This window comes from Coccinella septempunctata, chromosome 3, assembly GCF_907165205.1.
Source record: "Coccinella septempunctata chromosome 3, icCocSept1.1, whole genome shotgun sequence".
Lineage (NCBI taxonomy): Eukaryota > Metazoa > Arthropoda > Insecta > Coleoptera > Coccinellidae > Coccinella > Coccinella septempunctata.
Window position 1 is genome coordinate 543,721 of NC_058191.1, and position 24,339 is coordinate 568,059.

Sequence of the window (24,339 nt, forward strand, 5' to 3'; positions counted from 1 at the left end):
TGTTGAATAAATTGGCTTCGGTGAAACGACTAATTTTAGTTGTTGACTTAAGAATGATATTTTTCTGATTATTTTAGCAGTGTCAATGTCGTCAGAGCAAATTTTTTCTAATTTTTAAATACAACCTTTGAGGGCGCTATAAATTTTCTTGATGTCTTCTTTAACTTCATCGAAAAGACATTGATCTGAAGTATTGCTGGCAGAGATATCTGATTCTACATCGGCCCTATTTAACTGCGCAATTAAGTTTTCAAATTTCGACCACCTATCACAAATATACCTGTCACCTAGTAACCACTTGAAATCAGAAATGGGTACATTAATTTCGTCTCTAAATACTTCGATTCTCAAATCACAATAATTTTAATACTAACGATATTTTCGGGAATGAACCTTCGAAATTTATTTTATAAAACTGGACGGAATCATTTTCTTTGACATTGAAAAAGAAGTTGGAAATTGCCTTGTCTTTGAAATGATGACCAAAATGTGAAACAGAACTAATTTTATCTTGTTTGTCCCAGTCTCTATGAACGTTATCATAATGAAAAACTAATTTTTGTCTTCGTTCCTCTGGATCAGTTCTTTTTGGACGACATATAACTAGGTTGACTCGGAAAAATTGAGGGAAATGCATGAATGGAATTTAGGAACTTATCGCGGTATATTGATGACTAAACCTTCAGCGCTTGGAAAAGAGTACTCTTTCAAAACATCATTGAATCTGCAAAATGTTTGATGCATACTACGGTATCTTCGTTCACTTTAAAACTGCTTTCCCTATGAATTGCGTTAAGCCTCGCGAGATCTTAAGGAAATCTGAATACCGAAACCTTCTCATTAGACGATAATTGCTTTTGCAACCAGGTACTGCACAAGTACGGGGCATATTATATCAAATCGAAGATTTCCAATTGCCTAGTAAACCTAAACCTACCTGTTGATTACTCCAGATTGTGAAACTCTAAATTATATTCTTTGCTAACCTAACCTAACCTAACACTATCTACGGATAACACACTACACAAACACTGTTCTCGTAATTTTATCACTGCTATTAACTCAAAACACTGATAACACCACCAAACAAACCGAAAAACTAAAAAACAAAAACTTTTTACCGCGTTTCCTGTCGAAATTCTAATGTGAACTACCGGGATACCGGTAGCGTTTACAAATGTCGTAATGTTTACAACACTCCCTGTTTGTCTTTGGACCCTCCGATGTCATTACGGCAACCTCGCACTTTCGAGCAACATTCCGGCCTCTAACTCTAGTAGGCTATGTATAAACTTAAGTCCAGCTAGTACTGTACCTGAACCTATGGTGATACCTTGTTCTTTCAAGATTTTTTGGTTTTTCTGGAATAGCAGACAGAATAATATTTTTTGGGCAACCCAGTAAAAGATTTGTAACATTCACGATGATAACCACTGTCATGCCAATCACCCGGTAAAACTACGTCTTTGTATTTTAGGTTATGTATTTTTCGTGTTTGTTAAAATATTTCTACTATTATCAAGTGTCTCTTTGGAAAATAATATTAATCTATCGCGATAATGTTCACAAAATACACATTTCAATTTTTCTTCTTCCATAATTTTCACTACTTCTTACCAATAACTAAATGCCACTCACAAATTTTACAGAGTATAACGAAAAAAACTCATAAACCCACACTACTGAATACTAGACATTGCGCGCACATGGCAGTTATGACACATACACATACATAACACATACATACAGGGTGTTTCATCATAAACTGGACAAACTCATATGACGTGTAGAGAACATCGGGAGAATCATTTTTTTCTTATGAAATATTTCCCGTTTTCGAAGCATAAGGGAGATACACGGTGTTTAATGTCATTTTCGAGCGTTATTATATTGAGTGTGGTCGGTTATGTATAAGACTGGAAGTAATGGTTTCTTGTCATATCGTAGTATTTTTGGATGCTTCATTCAGAAATGGTGTAGAGCACCGAAAAAAAAATTACAAAATGGCGGAAAACCTGCAATGTTCGTGATTTTTTTTTTCGGTTGCCAAATTGATTTTCATTTCCTAAATTAACACAATTTTTAAAGGATATCTGTGAAAAAATTTTTTCAGAAATCGAACACAACTTTTTTTTTACATGTCTACAGCGAAAAAAAAATTTCACTCGAAATTGATGAAATTTTTCACGATTGTACTTACTTTCATACCTAACAGGAATATCAAAACAGAATCGAAAAATATCAAACGGTTTCGTTTTTACAGCCATTCAAATGTCCCGTTCGAATATCTGAAATAATAAAAAAACATGACACAGCTTGTGTTCTTAGGCCCATAATTTTTGAATTTGTATGTCGAAACATTCCAGATTGCAAAATGAATTTAAAAAAATCAGTGAAACTTCATTGAGAGTCGAACTCCCTAGGCAGCTCATAGAATTTGACAGAGTATTTGAATTTAACTGAATATAATATTGCAACTATCTTACAAAACCAATTTATGCAGTTTGAGTAGAAATTGGCGGTTAATACTTCCCAGATATTAATGGCATGGCATTATTGCGGAAATTTCTACGAATAATTCCACAATTTCACAAACGCAACAAAAAAAACCTATTAGTATAAAATTTATTCATAATTCGTTCTCAGAAATATTGCCATTTTTCAGGATACACTTTCTCGCCCTTTTCGCCACACTATCCACCGCTGAACGAACCATTTCCGGGTTTCGGCGAATCTCTTTGCGGCTGATTCGACTCTTTGAATCAGTTCTTCTCTCGAAGTCACTGGATCTCGCTTATCATAAACAAGACTCTTCATATGACCCCAGAAATAAAAATCCATAGGTGTAAGATCTGGAGAACGAGGAGGCCATGCGACAGGTCCCAATCGGCCGATCCATCGGCGAGGGTATTGAGAGTCTAAAAATTCTCGTACACTCCTCACTGTGAGCAGGGCAACCTTCATGCTGGTACCATATTCCTTGAAAAATTGATTATAGCCATTTCCAGTCAATGTTTCAGGAAGAATGTACGGTCCTATAATGAATCCATCCTTCATTCCCGCCCAAACATTGACAGAAAATCTCTTCTGGCTATTTTTTGCTACTGTTGCATGTGAATTTTCCCTTTGCCATATGATATTATTTTTTTTGTTGAAGAAACCATCTCTGTGGAATGTTGCTTCATCCGTAAACAGTATGAGACGTAGGAAATTCCTATTCTCACGTGTCCTTCTTGAAATAAATTCACAGAATTCTTTCCTCTTCTCAAAATCACCTTCTTCTAAGGTTTGACATGAATGGAAATGGTACGGATGGTAGCGATTTCTTTTCAAAACTCTCCATACAGTGGATTTACTCTTATTCACACTTGGATGATTTGTTAGAGTTCTCGTTGATACCATCGGATTTTCACTCACTAAATCCAGGATACGTTCTTCCTTATTTCGGATTGTTTCCTTCTTCTTGCGGTGAAGAATACCTTCTACACGTAATTCACGCACTGTTTCTATGAAATTTTTAAAATTAGGAACGTTTCGGCTTGGAAATCTGCGAGCGTAAATTTCCCTTGCTTTTCTCCCTGAGGAATTCGCTCCATAATAAGCCTGAACCATATCATTTTTTTCTAAAAGTGAATATTTCATTTTCGTTTGCATACAAATCGTTTCAATATACTCGAATTATTCAGTAAAATTCAAATACCCTGTCAAATTCTATCAGCTACTGTTGCTGGGCAACGAAAATTAATATTATACTCAGTACCTTAGAACAGACTCATATTTCACATTATACTTAACTCAGAGTAGGGAGTTCGACTCTCAATGAAGTTTCACTGATTTTTTTGAATTCATTTTGCAATCTGGAATGTTTCGACATACAAATTCAAAAATTATGGTCCTAAGAACACAAGCTGTGTCATGTTTTTTTATTATTTCAGATATTCGAACGGGACATTTGAATGGCTGTAAAAACGAAACCGTTTGATATTTTTCGATTCTGTTTTGATATTCGTGTTAGGTATGAAAGTAAGTACAATCGTGAAAAATTTCATCAATTTCGAGTGAAATTTTTTTTTCGCTGTAGACATGTAAAAAAAAAGTTGTGTTCGATTTCTGAAAAAATTTTTCCACAGATATCCTTTAAAAATTGTGTTAATTTAGGAAATGAAAATCAATTTGGCAACCGAAAAAAAAATCACGAACATTGCAGGTTTTCCGCCATTTTGTAATTTTTTTTTCGGTGCTCTACACCATTTCTGAATGAAGCATCCAAAAATACTACGATATGGCAAGAAACCATTACTTCCAGTCTTATACATAACCGACCACACTCAATATAATAACGCTCGAAAATGACATTAAACACCGTGTATCTCCCTTATGCTTCGAAAACGGGAAATATTTCATAAGAAAAAAATGATTCTCCCGATGTTCTCTACACGTCATATGAGTTTGTCCAGTTTATGATGAAACACCCTGTATACGCAACAGACTAAAACAGATTGTGAGCTTAAGAAAGGGAACCGAGTTACCATAGATGTCTCACTCACTCTAAAACTTATGCATAGCGCTCTTGCGCTAATACTGAACAATTTTCATGTTTAGGGAATGTTTGATCACTACTATTTGTCTGACTGATGAAATATAGCTCTGTTATAGTTACCTCCATAACATATTTCAATATCAATGTAAAAATAAGTTAAATAAGTATAGTTCATTTATTTTTTGTGAAGCTTCAAAGCGTCTTACAATACTTTTGGTCCATCCATGTATCTGAGACTTACAATATTACTTCAGATTAATATTCTAAGTTAAGTTGAGTAACACTCATTTTTAGTTACTTTTCTCACCTGGTACCTGCCCACCAGGTGTCACTAGTCAAGTTCCACAAGTTCGCAGGTATTCAAAGAACATGATACTCCTGAAGTTTCATCTGTGTTAAAATAAGTTATGTCTGATCGCTCTAGGATCTTGGAGCAATTTCTGGAAACAATGTTGCCTAACTCACAAAATGTATGTCTTCGATATTTACTTTTTAGTAGAAGAGTGCTCGTTAGCTCAATTGCTGTTTTAAATTACGTCACTTTCCATTGAGGAGTTTGTCATGCACCCTATACAGGAATGGGGGGGAAGTTCGTGGTCACTGAGTACAAGAATACACATGATGTTAATGAGTTAATGCCAAATAACCACGAATTGGCACTAAAACACCAACTTCTAAGTTCGAAAAAGGTTCCCTATTACAATTAACATCCAGATTCTGTATTGGAAAATGATCATCACAAAATGTGATGTGAGTACTGTGATAGCACAGTACTCACACACCGGAAAATAACACACAATAGACCTGACCTCATATGCTGAATGAGGATCGACATGGAGATTCCAAATAATAACATTCTTGGAAACTGATTAGTAGTCCTAAAATAAATGGGTTAACTTGAAGTATTCTTTCAATTCAAGGTTTCGACAAGCCGGTCGCTTTCATCCAATTGAAATTGCGTCTGATGAACCTGCTGATGAACGCCCTACAAATAGAGACGGACGCTCAGAACACGCACATGCTGCTGGGAGGCCTATTCCTTTCCGTTTTGGATTCCGCGACGTACGAGAGGGTCGAACAGTTCACTCAACCCCCCGCGGAAGCCGGTTCGAACCTGCTGAGTTCGGGTGAGTTTTTTTTTTAGGTATTCGGATAGTTTGACGACCGTTTGGACACTTTGCTTCGATCGCACTGTAATTTGTATTGCGGTTCATACGTATATTTTTGCTTTGTGATTCACACCTTTGTGTATTTTCATGAATGGTTTCCATTTTTTTTAACTGTTGAATATTTTCGTATTTATCGTCTTGAAGTTTTTTTTGTAGTTCTGATTGTTTCGAAGCATCTTTTTTTTATAACAAATAATTTGATGATGTTTTTGATATGATAATGTGGAAAATGTCTTCATTTGCATTTTTTACTCCGATATACACTGCCCAAAAATTGAAATGAATATTCGAGAGAGAAGTTGTTGCATTTTAATCGAATTTTTAGTATCTATTGCTGTACATGGATTGAATGGCAGCTCTAAAACCGTAAGAGCTAGGAAAAAATGGATGGTACATCGCCAACTCTCAATTTAAAAAAAATAGATAATGGCCAAAACAGCATCACTCTATCTTCTTTTGTTTTCAAGTTCGGCTCTTTTAAGTTGGCGCCTCCATTTCTTTAAGTTTCAGTAATATCCAAAAATAAACATTCTACAGCCACTTTTTATGAAGAATTCAGTGGCGTAGTCAAAGATTTTTTCAGTCCACCATCTTTTGAAATTTGAGGTTGCATACCATGTGAAGATACTTAATCATAACTTTTGAACCACCCTACACATTTTTCTAATATTTGTCCCGTATATATTCTTTGTCCGGAGTCGTGTCTACAAAAATAACACGTAAGTGTTATTCCAGGTTCGGCCTTGAAAAAATATATGAGTAGGTTTCGAGTCTAAACAACCCTGCATTTTAATATTTTGAAACTTTATTAACAAATTTAGAAAAACTATATAAAAATTAGTAGGATTCAATGGTTTTCGTTTTTCCACATACTTACAACTTTTTTACTTTTCAACTTGAGTCAAATCAACCTGTTTCGTTAACGAGGTGGCAGAAAATTTAAAAACAATCAGATTGTCTAACCCAAATGGCATTTTTTCAGAGTTATTGTCACCCTAAAGCAGTCCTGCTTATCGGTGTCATTTCAGGAAGATTAACCGTATGTAGACACTCAATTTGATACATGGTAGCATTTTTGCCGATCCACCCCTGATAAAAAGATTTTAAGTTTTTTTAATTAGCTATGTTACCCCTGGAGAAACAGAATAACAAGCTAAATCTATGACACTACACATGTGTGGATCTTTCAAACAGAGTTGCATTCAGCCACAGTACCCAATTTTCCAAATAATATCATTATTTTTGAACATCAAATTACTCGAAGACGGTGCAGTATATGAGAAAATATGAAGAATACTTTTATTTTACAAAACATTCAAATATTCATAAGATAGCGTTCAACTTATAGTTTCAAGAGTTGGGTTCTTTGAATTTTTGTTATTTTTAAGGTACATAATGGTGATAATGAGAAAACTGGAACACGTGAATGATATCTTTTATTCTAAAAATAATCAAATGAAAAAAAAACTATACTGCGAAATTCATTTCATTCGATGAAACCGTTTGTGAGATAAAAATAAATCTTTTTTATGGTTTTCCAACAACCTGTATCTTTTGAACCGAGCCGATTCGGACAAATTGGTAAAGAATAAGGTGTTTATTTTGACCTCAAGAATATTTGTACGAGTTAAAGACTCACCCTGTATATTATTACATGTACGCAAATTATTCATCGAAATTTTTGAGCAGTGTATTTTATCATCAAGCTTGCAAACAACCTGGGATGTACGAAAGAAATACGATTGTATGAATTTTTTCAAGCCTTGTCATAAATGGATAAACCTTCGAAGAGGAAGAACATACGAGTAAAATATTCTTCTCATTATTTTTGCATTTTGTGTTATCATAGTGTGCAATTTGTGTTTGTGTAAGCTTGTAATTTTGCTTAGCATCAGATACAGCAAGTACCGCCAGCATGGCTAGCAGTTTCGACCATACGACCCCCTCCCTGGAAACAATTGAACCGGTCGAACCGTATGAGTTCCATCATCAGCTTTCCATAGGTAGGTTTTTCAGAACGATTTCTAAAAGTTGCACTTTCGTCTTGCATGAAAAAGTGGAAAATACGTATTTATTTAATGGCCGTTTTTATTTCAATTGAATCGAAATAAATAATGTGTAAAAGTCTTGTATTTTTATGTAGCAAATAGTTAGTATTTTGGGTAAAAAATGTTTCAACCCAGAACTGGCTAATGTAATCATCAGTGAGGCTAATTCAGCCAGTTCCTAATCAATCACATTGCGGATTCTCCGTTCGTTGGGACGCCCATGTCATATAATCGTAAGGGCCTATACAGAGTGCGCTACTTGTCGTCAAGTAGACTGATACTACGCTGGCCGTTTGTACAACCCTGTTATATTGATAGAGGCGTCCCTTCTGAAGAATCCCACCTCATTCGAAAAAAAAAGATGTTTATTTGATTTTCCGAAAAGCGCTAATTTGCATCATAATCTTTGATAAGGTATACTGCATGTTCAGACAAAAAAATTAAGTTTTCTGTTAAAGATTTTGGGGAAGAATTTTTTTATGATAGTAATACAATACCTATACTCACTATACGACGAAAGTGCAATTTTATAGGTAAATCTTCCATCACATTATTAATTGTTGCTTCTTTGGTCTTTTCTATAATCCCAATTTGCACGATATATGAGCATCACACAGTAGTTCTTTGTCTAACCTCGAAAATGTTCGATACTTGAAGCGATGTACTATATTGTGACTATTTACATATTTGTGTTCCAGTTCAACATGGTTATTGAAATTTTTTTTACATATCATTTGTTCTTGTTTCATTCCCAAGAAAATTTTAGTGAGTTAAAGTATGCCGGCTACTATCAAACGTTCATTATTTATTTAAGTATCTGGTGTACATAAATGATCAATATTTTCGGAATAAGGGCACACATAGCCATTTAGTTCGAAACACAGTATTTACATCTAAAAGATACACTATTCTGAAAGTGGTCAAAGGTAACAACTCAAAATATTCGTGTTTATGTAGTTGAAACAGTTGTGGTTTAACCGCCAGTAAGCATGTATCGCTCTATGTATTTTATGCATCGTAAAATACGAATTTCACTTTTTAATGTGACCAACAAGGCCAACTGAAAATAGCCCTGAAGAAGACTTCAAATAAATCGAAACGTCAGCACATTTTTTCAAATAAGCCTTTGGATTTACTGACCTGATTCGATAAACACGCAGAGAAATTATTAATTATTCAAAATTCCATAGCCTACCTGAATTTATCAGCGTCATATTCCCTGCCTCTTAAATAACTCTCAATTTATCAATAACTTAATTAATTTTGATTTTATACCAAAGGCCCTTGATACTCCAGTTGAACAAATAATTAAATCAATTTCCATCAATATTCAAACAATTTAAATTCTTTGTCGGAGTCTATATACTCAATTCTTCAATCTGTACATTTGAAAGGCCACAGTTCCGTTCATTATGGAAATTTTATTCAGATTCAGCTCATGCACTTTTCGTGAGGGCCACATACTTGGTTTGCCATAGATTGATATCGTCTTGGAAAACGGATCTGAACATATCATTGGCTGCATTAGAACTACTCTCCGGCCTGGCCAGAATTCACATCAAGGAATCAGGTATGTTACTTTTTGTTGGTCGATATGAAATGTAACGCGATGGTACTTCTTCGACATTAATAAGAGGCACACTGCACTGTTAGTTGTATCTGTACCAGAGTTATTTATAGTCTATACAGTTTGGTGGTTCTTCAGAATTATCTGTCAAACTAAGTCATTCCTTCATCAACAAAAATTCACCCTGACATTAGCTTTAGCCGACAAGTGCATTTCCCACATAGAAGTACCCGATTGATACTTTCGTAAATGTTTCAGAATCGTACGAAATTTCATCATAATTGTAAAAATAGTTGAAAAAAAATTGATTGTTCTCTCTAATAATTTCCATTTCATTTTCAATGCAGCAAGGAAATTAACAGGTAACACAATCCTATAAAATGAAGATTGTTTGAAGGTTTAGTTAATTGGTTTTCCTAAATTTTCAAAATAATGTATACATTTGGGAATGAGAGACAATAAAGTGACTCTACTATGGGGACCAGGGTATTGTGGTGTTGAAAGAAATGAAAAAGCCGATGAACTTGCAAAAATAGCATGAAGGTTAACACTTACTGGACCTGAGCCTTTCTGTGGGCTTCTGTGGGCAGTCCAACAGTGGGAGTTGAACAACATAATAACCCTAGGGAGAAACACTCCTGAATTTACTCAGTCAAAGAAATTCGTGATGATTTCACCGACCTAATACCAGAAAGCTGCTGAAGCTGTCACGAGCTGAGCTTCGGGTGATGGTGGGACTGCTGACAGGGTACTGCCGATACAAATGATATGGGAAAGTCAGCAGATGAGATTTCTAGGCTCTTTGGGTCAGAAGCAGAAAAGCTGAGCACAGGGTATGTAAGTGTCCAGAGCTGGATGGCCTAAGAACCAGTCATATGGGAAAACCGGTCCTGGATACACACGAGGTAACGGCCAAGGCACCTAAGGATGTTGTCGGTTTTATCAACACCACTAACGATCTCCTTGGGTTCCCATGAATGAGTAGAATATAGAACAAAAGATCTACATGGTCGCAGTTCTCAAAAGGCTGGCCGAGCCAAAACTACCCCGGTTCAAATAATAATAATAATAACATACATACAGCATACAACAACATACAATAACAAGTATCTAGGCATAAAACAGGCAAGAAAAATCAATCAGAGCCAGATGAAGAAAGAACTAACGGAGGAGTTCACCCGAAGATTGAGAAGAATAACGAGAACTGGCCTTAAAAGGAAGAATCTGATAAAAGCGATTAATACCTACGCTTGCTCGGCGCTGAGCTACTCATTCGGTATTATCTCTTGGACCACCACCGATTTAGCAGCCTTACAGAGAAAAACAAGGACGATGCTGACTAAACACAATAAACATCACCCCAAAGCTCAATAGAATGGATAGAGCTGCCACAACATCTTGGGGGTAGAGGAATTGTTGATTTGTCCAACCGTATGTCCCAGGAAATTGAAGAACTTCGAAAATATTGCCTGAGCAAGGCTGCTTCGTCAGAACTCCATCAAGTAGTTTGTGTTGCTGATAGTTCTATACCGTTAAAGCTACAACAGGATCACTTGGAAAACGTCGAACACTCTGCAGAAAGTAAAATGCAGAAACTGATTGGCAAACCTTTGCATGGGAGGCACCAGAACGAGGTCAACCATGATTAACGTCGACATATCTGCGTCGAACTACTGGTTGACTTCCGGAAGGTTGTTTTCTGAGACAGAGCGCTTCATGCTCGCCATCCAGGATCAGGTGATTCCAACAAGGAATTACATGAAATATATCGCAAAAGATGCCTCAGTGGCGGACGATAGCTGTCCTTATAGCTGTGCGACACATGAAACTATCCAGCACATCATCGGGGGTTGTCAGAAGTTCGCGGGCACGGAGTACAAAAATGGATATGATGCTGTTGCTGAGATAAGACCAAGAACTGTCACTAAAACACCAACTTCTAAGTTCGAAAAAGGTTCCTTATTACAATTACCATCCGGATGCTGTATTGGAAAATGAACATCACAAGCTCTACTAGGATCGCACGGTTCTCACAGACCGGAAAATATCCCAAATAGACCAGACCTCATATTGCTCAATAAGGATGAGGACACGGCACTATTCATCGACGTGGCGATTTCACAGTAGTACAGAGATCTCGAGGAACAAATCAGGAGACAGTGGAAGCTATTGTCATATCATCTACAGGCCTGATACCGAAGAAATTACCAAAGAACTTGAGGAAACTCCAATTGGACAAAAATATCTATAGAGTCATGCAGGAGGCGGTAGTGCTGGGAACGGCGAGAACTGTACGCAAGTACATGGGGAATGCAGAGGAACACCGTCTGCTCCGACAGGAAGTACGAGTGGAGCAGGAATCCAACCGACGGCAGGGAGCCGAGGAGCGACCCGGACCCGACCACCACCACGAGCCCAAAAACCTGGAAAGGGCTCCAACGGTGCTTAATCCTTTCGATATCCGAGACATCTGGGACAAGTGAATGTTTCTCTGGAGAGTAGTGTGAAAGCCGCAAGGCTAAAGTCATAAAAAATAATAAACTCGAACAGAAAACGACACATTCTTATCGTTCAAGAAGAAAAATGTTGCAAACTATTACTATGAAAGTGCTTTTAAAATGTTCAACATATTTCAATTTTCAAGGTTATGAAGTACCACTGGCACGACCTCGTGCTGGAAGATGCACACTGAGTGCATAAAGTTTCGGACCAGTTTTATGAAAGAATATGAAAGAAGACTTCATTCACTTTTATTTTAGCAGTCGGTTGGCCATGGAAATTTGACACATGTCACTCTGTATAGTACGAAAATGTGGGGTTATGAAGTTTGTCAAAACATTTTTGGGTTTTAAATCAACGCTATGTTGCCCGTTCTACTTAAAAGTTTCTGTTATTACGTATTTTATCACAATGTCGAATCTCTTCGGAAAATATGTGACGAACATAATTGAAGTTCATACAAACTGATTTAAGGCATACCAAATCCAGTTATTTGCATGGAAAATACAAGAGATCAGTATAATATCATAATATGCACTAGCTTGAGGAGAGTTAATGTTCGTTATCTTCTTTGGCTTGCACTTTTTTGGGTCTCCCAATAGAAGGAAATTCTTTGTCATCCTCTTTATTCACTCTCTTTCTGATTGTTAAAACATTCAGCTGAAATATAAGTCGTTTCGATTCAGATGAAACATTATATAAATTCTCTTACATTGAATATGTTCGCTTCCGTCTGACGTATTGTGGATTTTAGAATATCAGGGTACATCTATTTGAATGAGCGGACCTGAATTCTAAATAGCACTTCCTGAAACCCTGTCTCTTTTTTCAATCACTTTCGGCATTTTCGTAATAAAAATTGTAATTGTGGCAACGGCGTTATGACATTAACGACATTTCATGAGTGCCAACCTTACTTCGTTCTAGTTACAAAAACTTGATAAAATTATTTCATGGCCAACCGACTGCTAAAATAAATTTGAATGAAGTATACTTGCATTCAAAAAACAAAAAAAACATGAGAATTAAACCAATGCATCACTACGAACCTATTGTGTAAGGGTGTCCATTCAGCTTGACATTGCCACCCTTATAATCAGCTTTGAACTGAAGCTCGCCTCCTTTCTATAATTCTATATTTTCTTGTCTGTTTCTGCTCTCACATATTTTGGATCACGATAATTCATTGCAGATGCCATGGAATGCAAAAGGGCCGTAAAATGGCTTTGCGACTACATCATTCACCAGTGTTCAAGGCCACCACCGGGGCATTCAAAAGACTTACATTCCACCATCGTGGCGGCGTTTCATTGCTGCTCCGTCTGGCTTCTTCAACATCCGTATCTACTTCGCGATAAGGACTGCCTTCAGACTGTTAGTACATAGACGTGGGGATATTGCGAAAAAACTCAACATATTTCTTTCAGGTACTAGAAGTTGTCGAGTTGGGCGTATCGGGCACCAAATCCATCGGAAAACCATCCGAGAACATCAAAATGAAGGAAGATAAAGAACTGAAACCTGTCTCTATAAGGGTGAGGGATGCGGCGGAGAATCTTCTAACTTGTATCTTGGAAGACGTTGGTTACTTTCCCAACGAATGCGGGCCAGAATCTACTTCGTCCCTTCTGGACGAAGTAACGCTATTGCAATATTGCAATCCGTCCATTCTGAACAAGTCCGAGAAGAAAGCCGCGGTGCAGCATTTCAGATATTTCGTGAGCGAGGGAGGTGTGATGTTAGCTCTACTGGAAGATCCTCTTGGTAATGATCAGGTACGCGCAGAAATTTAAATTTAATTCCACTCGGTTAATGTTGGTATGTTCAGGATCCACAGCCAACTGTCACCCTTCTGATTAGGGGACCTTTCGGGAGACACGCGTGGACTATGCAGTTGAGACATCTGCCTAGACATAAGTCGAGCATGAAGTATCACGCTCCGAATCCCTGTAGGCCGGTTGCGATGCAAGATGGACCGGCGCGACCAACGCTGAAGCAGAAATATTTCCCAGACAGTGTGGATAGGGTACAGCATTGCAAGGTGTAAGTTGAAGAAGTGAAAAGCAAAGATTATAGAGTAGAAAGATAGGAAACGCCCTCATATCGCTAGTACTAAAAACCGACTACATTTTGGCCAGTGAAAACACGCGTGACAATGAGATGGCGCTAAAAACGCACTGTCAATACAGGAAAACTTTTTGATAACAGTTTTCTGTTTTTTAATTGAGGGGCGCGAAATTCGAATTTTATTCCTCGTGTTGAATTCCAATATCGACTTTGTTTCTATCAGAAAACAAACATCCTAAGCGACCAAACAAAAGTATGGTTTTGTTTTGTGATCAGGATGTTAGTTTTCATCTAAACATTGTTTGGAATCAATTGATATCTACGAAAAACGCTGTTGGATGTGCCATATGTTTATTTGCAATTCATAAAAAATTTACAGAAATTGAAATTGTGGGCAATATATGAAGCTTTAACTAGGACACTAAAGTATATGGTGATCTGCTAAACGAAAGTGTTGTTTCTGTACAATAGCTTGTTCTGAATTAACGAACTTAGTTGAATTTGTAAAATATACATATATCAGAAATTAATATGAACCAATATTCAATATAACCTCATAGCATACATATTCCAGTTACTTACATATGTAGGTATTATTTAAAGAATTTTCAGAACCCCCCTAAAAAAACCTTAGACATATGCAAGACCTGTATGTCAGTATAGTTTCTTGGTGCATTATTTTATGATTTTCTTATGATATGGTCTCTTCATGACACAATATACAAATTGATTAATGAATGAACAAAACACTCACAGCAGGTCTCATAAAACTTTGACTTTCTAAACAACAATTTGACAGTCACTCGGTTCCCAAATGGAAATCAATAAAACCTCTGCATTTCTGAATATATTGAAAGAGTAGCAATTGAGAATCATTGAATATGGACCTATAAAGATCATAATTTCCCCTTAATAGGCCGTTCATGCAAGGGATGCTTTCTGCATACAACGATTTACGTCGATGAACAGTTCTCAATTGACCTGCAGTAAAATGTTCATTGCACATGGTGTAGTTAGTAGTGTTTGCTGAAGTAATTGTCTCCAAGCCCTGAGAATTTTATCCACTTCGGAGCACTGAAAATTAGAATCAATGAATGACCGATTCAAATGTTACGACTTTTGATACTTACGCTTCCATTTTCCTCAGTTGAGTGAAAAACTTAATCACGTAAAATACATTTTATTATTTGATCCACCGTTCTTCACCATTCAATATATTTCGAACAATATTTTGATGTTAAGACAAAAAATTCAAAAATAAGCAACTAGAACGCGCTAGATAAACAAAAAGCGAAATGAGAATCAAAACATTCGAAACCTCTTTGATCAAAATTGACGACTGAATTCTTGAAAAATTTCATATATTTCTGCAAATGGCACTCAAATTAATATTTTAACCAGACATAGCGTCTTAAAAACACGCTTAACACACAGATGGCGCTCAAATCGCTTTAGTCGCCTCGTTTCCCATCTTTCTACTCTATAATCTTTGGTGAAAAGCTTATTTTCTTGACATTTTCCGCATTCAGCTCGTCTGTACTTCATTATTGTTTTTTTGTGATTCTTATCTTTCATCAATCTCAGTCCATTTCCTTTCGCCTTCACACTACACACATCTGCTTTCAGAGACCTCTCCATACCATCTTTGGAGTCTGTTCTAGCCAAGGATGCATCGATCAGCGAAGACGCGGAAAAGCTGAAGCAATACCTTGGTAAACAGTCGTCGACTGAATCGAATCTCGGTTCTAACTGCGTTTTCCAAGAATGCATGCCACCGCCCGTGTGTCACGATTATCAGACGGCTCGTCTGTTTTTGTCACATTTCGGTTTGTTAGAATTGGATATTGATGAGGTAAGAATTCAACCGTGAATTTTCACTTTTCAATTAACACTCGTCAGATCCTGTCTTACCTCGTACTCGTGGGAAATGAGTATTATTCCTTTGTTGTTGAATAATATACATACTTTTATACAGTGCGTTTCAACTCAGTTTCAAAAGGGTTGAATATTATTTCTTTTTCATATATTGTAATGCCAACACTATAATATCCTTCCAAAAATTATTATTTTTCAAAAATTATTTTTTTTTATACTTTGCTGGCTATAAAATAGCTTGTAAAATAATAATTTTTTAGGAGGACGATGCTAAAACTGGCATCTTGGAGCTGGACAGCAGTCTGGGGGATTTCTCGAAAGATCTAACCCTGCTTGACGATCTGAGCCCAAGGACATGCGACACTGTGCACATATTTTACGTTAAATCGCAACAGAATAAGGCGGAGGATATAGTCGGGAATATGAGGAACCAGACGTCGCTTTCTCCATATTACATCGAATTCTTGCACACGTTAGGATGGGCTGTTGACATCGGCAAGCATCCTGGTGAGTCATATTGTCATCTATTTTGGTTTATGATCTGCAATCAAGACGTTTTTGAGAATGAAGAAAAAATAGTTAAACGCACGATATTTTTTAATACTAATAATTATCTTCAGTATGTCAATCGCCTTACATAAAACCGCACTGATAGAAAATTGAAGTGGATATTCCAGAGAGAAGTTATTTATTTTCTGCACCTCTAGAGAAAACTAACTTTTTTCACTTTTTTTAGGCATTTATTGATTTATTGACAATTTTAACATGACAGATAACATAACGTGAAGAGATTCTCTCCATTTGTAGAATCTTGTGGTTTTCCTATCTAGAATGGTATGTTATGGTATGTTATCAATCAAACACTCCATGAAGATCTGACAAAAACCCATTTTCCAGGATGTCATAAAAACAAGAAGAATAAACTTCCTGGAAAATGATTTTTTTTCAGATCTTCATGGGGTGTTAGAGATTGGTAATATGGTGGGCGTGAGAGCCCCACACGAATCCGCAGCATTGAACCGCCCGCTGTGGAGAAACCGGTTTCGGTTTCCCCCTACCTCTAGGGCACAAAAAAAATGGTGGGCGCAACCATCGCAACCCTGACAACGGTTAGGTTAGGTTCTCATGGTATTCCCTGTGTTCGGTAATCTAACTTGTATTTATATAAGTCTTCTTCATTCTTAAAATCTGTTTGATTTCACGATTGTCTTTCAGGTTGGACTGGACATATATCGACTAGTTGGAAATTGCCTCACGCGACTGAGCAAAAACCGAACGATAGATCGACACAGGAAATATGCTACGACGGCACTGAACGCGTGCTGTATTGGGCAGATGCCTGCTCGGAAATCGCCTTCATAGTGCCTTCCCAGTTGAAAGCGAAACATTCAGGCGAACACCCTTCATTTAACGCCAACATTCTTTCCTGTACGTTTTCATAAAAAAAATTACTAGGGGAAATAACTATTGTCCAATTTCAATTGCAGGGTGCGATGGCAATCCAACTGAGGTTGCTGGTCGAGACAAGAGAGCCCTCAGTTTGGATTTAGACAAGCAACCAATGCCTCCAAAGAGATCTTCTCATAGATCGAGTATGTACACGCATACGAATTCGAAAATTATGGTTGTGTGGCTTGAAAATTTCGAGGATCATTTGAATTTGCCCATATGTGAGTAACATCTTACATTAGAAAAAAATTCTTCGTTCAATTTACCCTTCTTCTCTTCAATGGGATACATGCTGAATTGTTAACATTGAAGAAGGGATATTTTAGAATTCTATCCTTGGGTTGTTGATGATAACGTCGCAAATTAACTGTTAGAGATTTTTTTCAGCCGATCTCCTCAACTGCATGAACACCGGCCTGGAAAACAGCAATTCCCAGAAAAACACCGAAGTGACCGCGATCTTTCTCCATGCCATGGAAACCGGCTTGTTCAGGGTTCATTTACAGGGACCCGCGGGTAAGGTGGGCCTGGCCTTGCCCCTGATCAACGGCATGGTGGTCAATCGAAGATGCTTGGGGCCTCTTGTCCGATACACTTCTCTCAACATGGCTAGACGGAGGAGGCTGGATTCGGAAAAGTACGTGACAATATGAATTCCACAATTTTGGTATGCTTTGCTCATGGGTATCGGGAAAAAAAAGCATCTCTTTTAATTACTCCAAGTCGTTATTCAACTCGGATTGAGAGATGAAATGAACAATCGTGTATCTTCTGCAGAACAGCGGTTGTTTGAAAAAAAAATTATAGTTAGGAACTATTCAACTTCGAAGATCGACTTTTGGATTGTTCTGATTCGTGATGAACCGGTTCTGACCGTACACGCTTAAAAAATTTACTTCGAAGCGAATCAGCATTTCAGAATTTCATTGAAATTATCTAAAGCCGGGTCCAGACTATGTAACAAAACATTTTATTAACAAAGTTATACAACAAATGTGTTATACAACTTTGTTATACAGGGTGGCCATTTGAAAACGAAACAGACGAGATTACAGACGAAATAAATTTTTTCGATAGAAATGCTCGGACAGACCGATTTCTGTTTCGAGGGGGACAACTTAAGATGTAGGTTACGGACGCATAGCGCTTCAACCCTGGCTACTACAACCCTCACCCCCAATTTTTGAATAGGGAAGATGGGGTGAGTGATACCTCATTTGAAAGGTATTTTTATACTGATTTCAGCACAGTAATTGTTTTTTCATTTTATGCATTAGTTCTCGAAATATTCTTAACTAAGTATTTGAAAATGAAGTGGTGTTTTCATGGCACTTGTAGTGTTTTTTTGTGAAAAATCGACATTTTGAGCTTCAAAACAACCATGACTGTGGCTTCCTTCCTCCAATCCACTGACATAGAAATCTTTAATCAAGATGTCGAACAAACAAAGCGTATTGCGAAGGAGCTCAATCTTGCTGAAACTCAATCTAAATTTTCTTCGATATAATTTGCAGTATTTCCAATAACATGCGGTAACACTTGATCGATAGAAATCTCCAAAAAGCCCAAATACGTACATATCTCTAATCAGATTACCAGGTAAGAAAATCAAATCATTAATGATGCCACAGAAATATTCCAGTCCCAATTCGTGAAACGATTTCCGACTTAATTATGAAGTGTTTTCTCAGTTGGCTTCAATAATGTTTTCATTTTGTTGATTATTGAATTCATATCTTTTTCAAAAAAATGAGAATCGATAATTTTTTATTTATGACGAACAGATCATTAAGTTGGCTTACTGGTTCTTTGACATGTGAATTATTCTTAGTTTTGAATCGAGACTTGTATGTGTTCTAATTCATTGTTCGACATGGTTTATTCAATTGCAGAGCGGATGGAAATAATTTCACTTCTTTTTGCAAACAATCAATGTGCGAATAGAACCGCAGTAATGATTAAAGATTTCTCTGTCAGTGGATTGGAGGAAGGAATCCACAGTCATGGTTGTTTTGAAGCTCAAAATGTCGATTTTTCACAAAAAAAAACACTACAAGTGCCATGAAAACACCACTTCATTTTCAAATACTTAGTTAAGAATATTTCGAGAACTAATGCATAAAATGAAAAAACAATTACTGTGCTGAAATCAGTATAAAAATACCTTTCAAATGAGGTATCACTCACCCCATCTTCCCTATTCAAAAATTGGGGGTGAGGGTTGTAGTAGCAAGGGTTGAAGCGCTATGCGTCCGTAACCTACATCTTAAGTTGTCCCCCTCGAAACAGAAATCGACCTGTCCGAGCATTTTTATCGAAAAAATTTATTTCGTCTGTAATCTCGTCTGTTTCGTTTTCAAATGGCCAGCCTGTATAACTTGTTATAAAATATCAGAGATATCCAGACTATGTAACAAAATAAAACTAAACAAAAGTGCTCATCTGGAAGCAGTGGCATCTGTAGAATTGAAAATATCCCTAAACGTACAGGATGTCATTTTTGCAGCAGCAGCTTGCGTGATTTTATGTAGACGACGAGTGAAATCAAAACGGAGATTTTGGATACGGCTATCGTTGAGAGCCAAAGGAACACATAGTGGAACAACTTTTTCGAAGGATCTAGCAATGGATGACATAGACCCATTGACAGGGGACATTAAATGTGATGGTAGTTTTTTAGTTCTGCAATACTAAATTCAATCGCTGATTCGCCGATGCGCTGGCTGGCTGGTAGATGTTTAATAATACAAGTGTGGACCAGTTGCGGCGTGTTATATAACAAAGTTACATTACTTTCTTTGCTCTTTACCGACACCCAACAGATAACATAAAATTTGTTATATAGCAAGAAAAATGTTGTATAACATTGTGTTATATAACTTTTTCACTTGAATTTCTCTAACAAGTTATATAACTTTGCTACATATAACATGTTTTGTTACATAGTCTGGACCCGGCTTTAGGTTTAAGAAACAGTTCTATTACTCGACCACATTGCCACCGATCAAACTCGATGAATCTGAGCCATCCCATCCGAGTTCTCAACTGAACCGACAAACAAAATTTTATCAAAATTCTTTCAGCTGTTTAAGGAACAATCCTTTAGCTTGACTACAACGACACCTTCTGGACCACAGCCGTCTATAGACACTTTAGAAGGCTGTGTTCTGGACCCAGTAGTGAATCATCAGCAATGAACTCAATGAAGAAACACGATGAAATGAAACTGTCAAATTAAACTGTCCTAACCTAACTTCTTCAACAAATAGGACCGCTTTGGCAGCCCTCAGCATCAGTACATGAAGTCCTGGAAAAACGAGTTTTGCATCAGGGGGGGGAGGGGAGAAACCATGAGGGTCTAGAATGGTTAAAACGCTTTATTGAGTTCAATGTGTTTCTGCAAGTCTTAAGCTTGACCGGAAGGCAGCTAGAGTGTAGGTGCCATAGGCTTTATTTCGTTCAAAGAAATATTCATATTTATACAAAAATTTATCCCTAATTTAGAGTTGCATTTGCTTTGTCGAAATATTCTTCAAGAAATCGCTGTCGTCACCATTTTTTTTTTTCCGCAGTTATCAACCGCCACACGTTAGAAGGAGGGTTAAAATTCAGGAGATGGTACAGAAATACAAAAGAAATATGAGTAGGCCGGAGCTTCTCACTAATCTATTCAGAGCCATGTAATTAATTCGTATTTTATAATATGTAGCTTTAAGTGAAAATCATAGTACTTTTAACTTATTACATTTTTATCATCTGTTCAAATAAAATATAAAATCATTTGTTCGTTTTTTTTTTATGTTCAACCCAATGGATTGAAAGAATGTTCGAACCTCTATTAGTATGAAAATATTAGACTCTAATGATACTTCTGATAAAAATTCAGCTTCGATAGGATATTTAGTCAAGCACGCTGTTTAGACCAAAGATTATAGAGTTAACCTGACCTAACTTTCATTCATTGCTGTATCCCGTTACAGAGAATAAATCTACAAAAAGACTCAAAAACAAAACTATCGGTGCGATGAAACTTATAATTTCTTAGGGCTACTTGCGACTGTGTGCCCTCCTGTGATTGTAGAAACCCAACCGTGACCTACAGAGCCTTCCACACTCTGGGCATGGATAGCCACCAACCAGATCTGGCCGCCGCTGTATTCTGGAGTCTCCATTATAACTGTGCACCATAGACCTCCACTGTAACCTGTCTAACGGTAGTTGTTCCCAGTTATGATTGGCATTAATTGATTTTAGGGATTGATTGAGTGTATCCTTAAACCGCTTATACTGGCCTCCTGGTTTCCGGGCTCCCTCTGCCAATTCGCCATACAGAGCTATTATATCTTGTGTCTTGCATCCTCAGAATGTGGCCGCTCCATCTGAGTCGGGACCTCGTTACTTGAGTCTTATTGTTGTACAACTCGCGCGTCGCAAGACTTCTGCATTTGAAACTTTGTGGAACCCTCTGATGTGCATTATTTGTCTTAGATGACGTTATCGTGTTTGTTCAATCTGTCTAATATGTCGCCTGTAGGGCGTCCAGCTTTCGCGTCCGTAAAGAAGCGTTGGGAGGACGACTGCTTTGTAAACAGCTGTCTTGGTCTTCAGATTGAGGTCGTAATTTTGAAACACTCCTTTAGCTTCCAGAATGCCCGTGATGCCGAATTGATACGGTTGCGTATTTCCGTGTCTAGGTTAGCCCTAGTATTTATGAAGCTTTCCAAGTATTTGAACTGCTCGACCTTTTCTAGAGTTTCATCCTCCAGGCTGATATCTGTTTGAAGGCTTTTTGGCGGACTTACCAGGATTTTGGTTTTATCAATATTGAGTCTAAGGCCCAAAGCTTCGTATATATGTTTACAGGTGTCCAACATTATCTGTAGATAATGTCGTCTGCATATTGAAGTTCCGTGATAAACTTTGTACGTTTTTCTACCTAACTATTATCTTCGGTTTAGACAACATCTTTATGGAAAATAATTATCTACTCCAGTGGCGTTTAGAAAATGGAATAGTCAAAGATTATAGATTCTCTATAATCTTTGGGAATAGTATTTTGATTGGTGATCCAACGGTAGGTTTAAAACTTTCCTGTCATTTGGCTTTTACGTTTTTTTTTTCCGATAGACTATGTCTTATTTATTTACTGATTGCCTTTGCTTTTGAATAAGTAAATAATTATCGAAAGAATGTTAACAAATATTGGCCCTATTCAGATGATTCCTACAACTATTGCTGAGAGGTTGTTTCGAGGGGGTGAAATCAAATATCAACTCATTTCATTTTACACCAGATTGTATAAATCAGTCTATGATCATTTGAGTCTAAATAATTCGGCAGTTTATATTTTTATTCATTTCTAACAGATAACCTGATTTGCTTTCCAGGAAACATTCACTTATTCTACTTTCAAGTAATTAACCTGCAATATCTTCAATTATTTGAAGTTATTTTAAATTCATCTCCTTGATAACTTTATCCATTGTCTATTCTACGCCACTTTAACAATCATTTCTGTCAATTGCGCTACATAGGCGGAAATAAAATTTTTTTTGTGGTGACCGTCCCGAGGTAAAGATGTTGGGTGGAGATGCCCGAAAATTCTAGAAATGGCTAAAAACAACGAAAAAGCTTAAAAATAGCTATTTATCCTTTCTCCCTCTCCCCCTTTCTTTTAATTTACCCTTTTTTATTTTTTCTGGGGGGGCATGCACAGCCCCCTCCCTATTTCTAACGTCTCGAAAATCTGCCCATAATAGTAAGCTGAAATTATCTCTATTATTTACTAAGGATCTTTTTCCTTTATCGCGACAAAAAAGCGGAATTGCCAAAATTTCAAGTTCATCATAATGATGAACTTCTTCTTAATACATATCGTGTAGCAGTCAGGTAAAGTATTTTGGAATATTCAGTAAGTATAAGTACTCATTAATCATATCAAGCTTTGCGAAAAAACTTCTGTTTCAATAACACACAAATTATTTTTTATATTTTAATTATTAAAACGATTTTATTACAAAGTAAGGACTTGTGCCCTGAGTGCTTTCCTCTCGGAGGCCTTCACTTGGGCAGCAATTCTGTCTAAATCTCTCCTGCCTTGTTGAGATATTTTCCTACCACCTTCAGGAGCATTTTCAATGATTTTCAAGGCTTCTAAACTCTGAAGAGCTTTCCTGGCAATTCCCTTGGCAGAGCGGCAGAAATGGGAAGGTTTGGTACCATTACGTTTCCTGTCACCATAGATTTTGGTAACGGTGCCTACACCCACGGGGCTTCTGATGTAGATGTGACGTGCAATTGATGCACATCTGGTGTAGTACCAGTCACTGTCATAAGGAGCCAATTCCTTGGATTTTGAGGTCTTTACAATGTCTACCCATTCTGGTACCCTCAGTTTTCCAGTCCTAAAATTAATACAAATATTATTGACTCTTAAATCAATCTAAACAAGGGAGCAAGCAATATCAGCAGCTGTCAACCAGCTACATTTATATCATTTAATGTAATGACCGATGTATGCTTATAATTCTAATCGAGTATGAAGTCTAGTTTGATGGATACATGCATGAACTGTGATTAATTTGGTGAATACAATTATGGAGCAATGTAACTGATAGAGATAATTTCGAAAAGAACAAATATCAGTTAATAGTCAGACACTATAATAACTAAAGTAAAGAAATTTGCGAAATATACTTACTTTTTCAAAAATGCGGCGAAAGCCTTAACAAATGCGTGTTGATCAACGTCCTTCAAAGTAACCGACGGCATTTTCTGAAAACAAGAAGATAAATTCAATACTTGCTCAAACCATGCTTTGATAACCTATGTAAAAATGTACCTAGCATCAATATCAAATGAATAGTCTCAAAAATACAAAACAACTACTTAACGAAGACAATTCAAATTTTGTTAAATGATTAAAATATTTTGCAAATAAAGAATACAAAATTAAACTTACAGAAATTAAATTTCAATACCAATCCACGTTAAAGCACACTGTAACATAGAGAAAGGAAAATGAATGCACTTTGACAGTCTCGACTATTTTATGTCACAGAATTATGAAAGCTTAGTTTTCTTCTTATTGTTGTGTAATGATTTTTGATTGCATACCAATTCAAC

At 36.8% G+C, this 24,339-nt stretch overlaps 2 protein-coding genes across 4 annotated transcripts in view; one reads left to right on the plus strand and one right to left on the minus strand.

The window, feature by feature from the left end:
* LOC123310491 (ral GTPase-activating protein subunit beta) overlaps nucleotides 1-20,944 on the plus strand; it is a 37,585-nt gene extending 16,641 nt beyond the window's left edge. For 2 of the 3 annotated variants that reach the window (XM_044893971.1, XM_044893972.1), the window contains 12 exons: nucleotides 5,461-5,667; nucleotides 7,599-7,712; nucleotides 9,187-9,327; nucleotides 13,016-13,197; nucleotides 13,251-13,598; nucleotides 13,652-13,866; nucleotides 15,517-15,742; nucleotides 16,026-16,272; nucleotides 16,981-17,193; nucleotides 17,253-17,435; nucleotides 17,602-17,851; nucleotides 20,787-20,944. In XM_044893971.1, coding sequence (XP_044749906.1) covers nucleotides 5,461-5,667; nucleotides 7,599-7,712; nucleotides 9,187-9,327; nucleotides 13,016-13,197; nucleotides 13,251-13,598; nucleotides 13,652-13,866; nucleotides 15,517-15,742; nucleotides 16,026-16,272; nucleotides 16,981-17,193; nucleotides 17,253-17,435; nucleotides 17,602-17,851; nucleotides 20,787-20,898 — 2,438 coding nt within the window. In that variant the 3' untranslated portion in view covers nucleotides 20,899-20,944. The remainder of the gene's footprint in view (nucleotides 1-5,460; nucleotides 5,668-7,598; nucleotides 7,713-9,186; nucleotides 9,328-13,015; nucleotides 13,198-13,250; nucleotides 13,599-13,651; nucleotides 13,867-15,516; nucleotides 15,743-16,025; nucleotides 16,273-16,980; nucleotides 17,194-17,252; nucleotides 17,436-17,601; nucleotides 17,852-20,786) is intronic. The other variant, XM_044893973.1, reaches the window with a different exon arrangement.
* A 2,248-nt stretch (nucleotides 20,945-23,192) lies between these two features.
* Nucleotides 23,193-24,305, minus strand: LOC123309496 (40S ribosomal protein S19). Its single transcript, XM_044892649.1, has 3 exons — nucleotides 24,176-24,305; nucleotides 23,915-23,988; nucleotides 23,193-23,618 (listed from the first exon to the last, which is right to left on the minus strand). The coding sequence occupies exons 2-3, from the start codon at nucleotides 23,983-23,985 to the stop codon at nucleotides 23,228-23,230; spliced, it is 462 nt and encodes a 153-aa protein (XP_044748584.1). The 5' UTR covers nucleotides 23,986-23,988; nucleotides 24,176-24,305; the 3' UTR covers nucleotides 23,193-23,227.
* Nucleotides 24,306-24,339: the final 34 nt, after the last annotated feature.

Bases quoted from the DNA above. Each gene is read 5' to 3' on its own strand.
- LOC123309496 (XM_044892649.1), bottom strand. From the start codon at position 23,985: ATGCCGTCGGTTACTTTGAAGGACGTTGATCAACACGCATTTGTTAAG. The intron at 23,619-23,914 runs GTAAGTATATTT...TATTAATTTTAG, and splicing joins TTCGCCGCATTTTTGAAAAA to GACTGGAAAACTGAGGGTAC.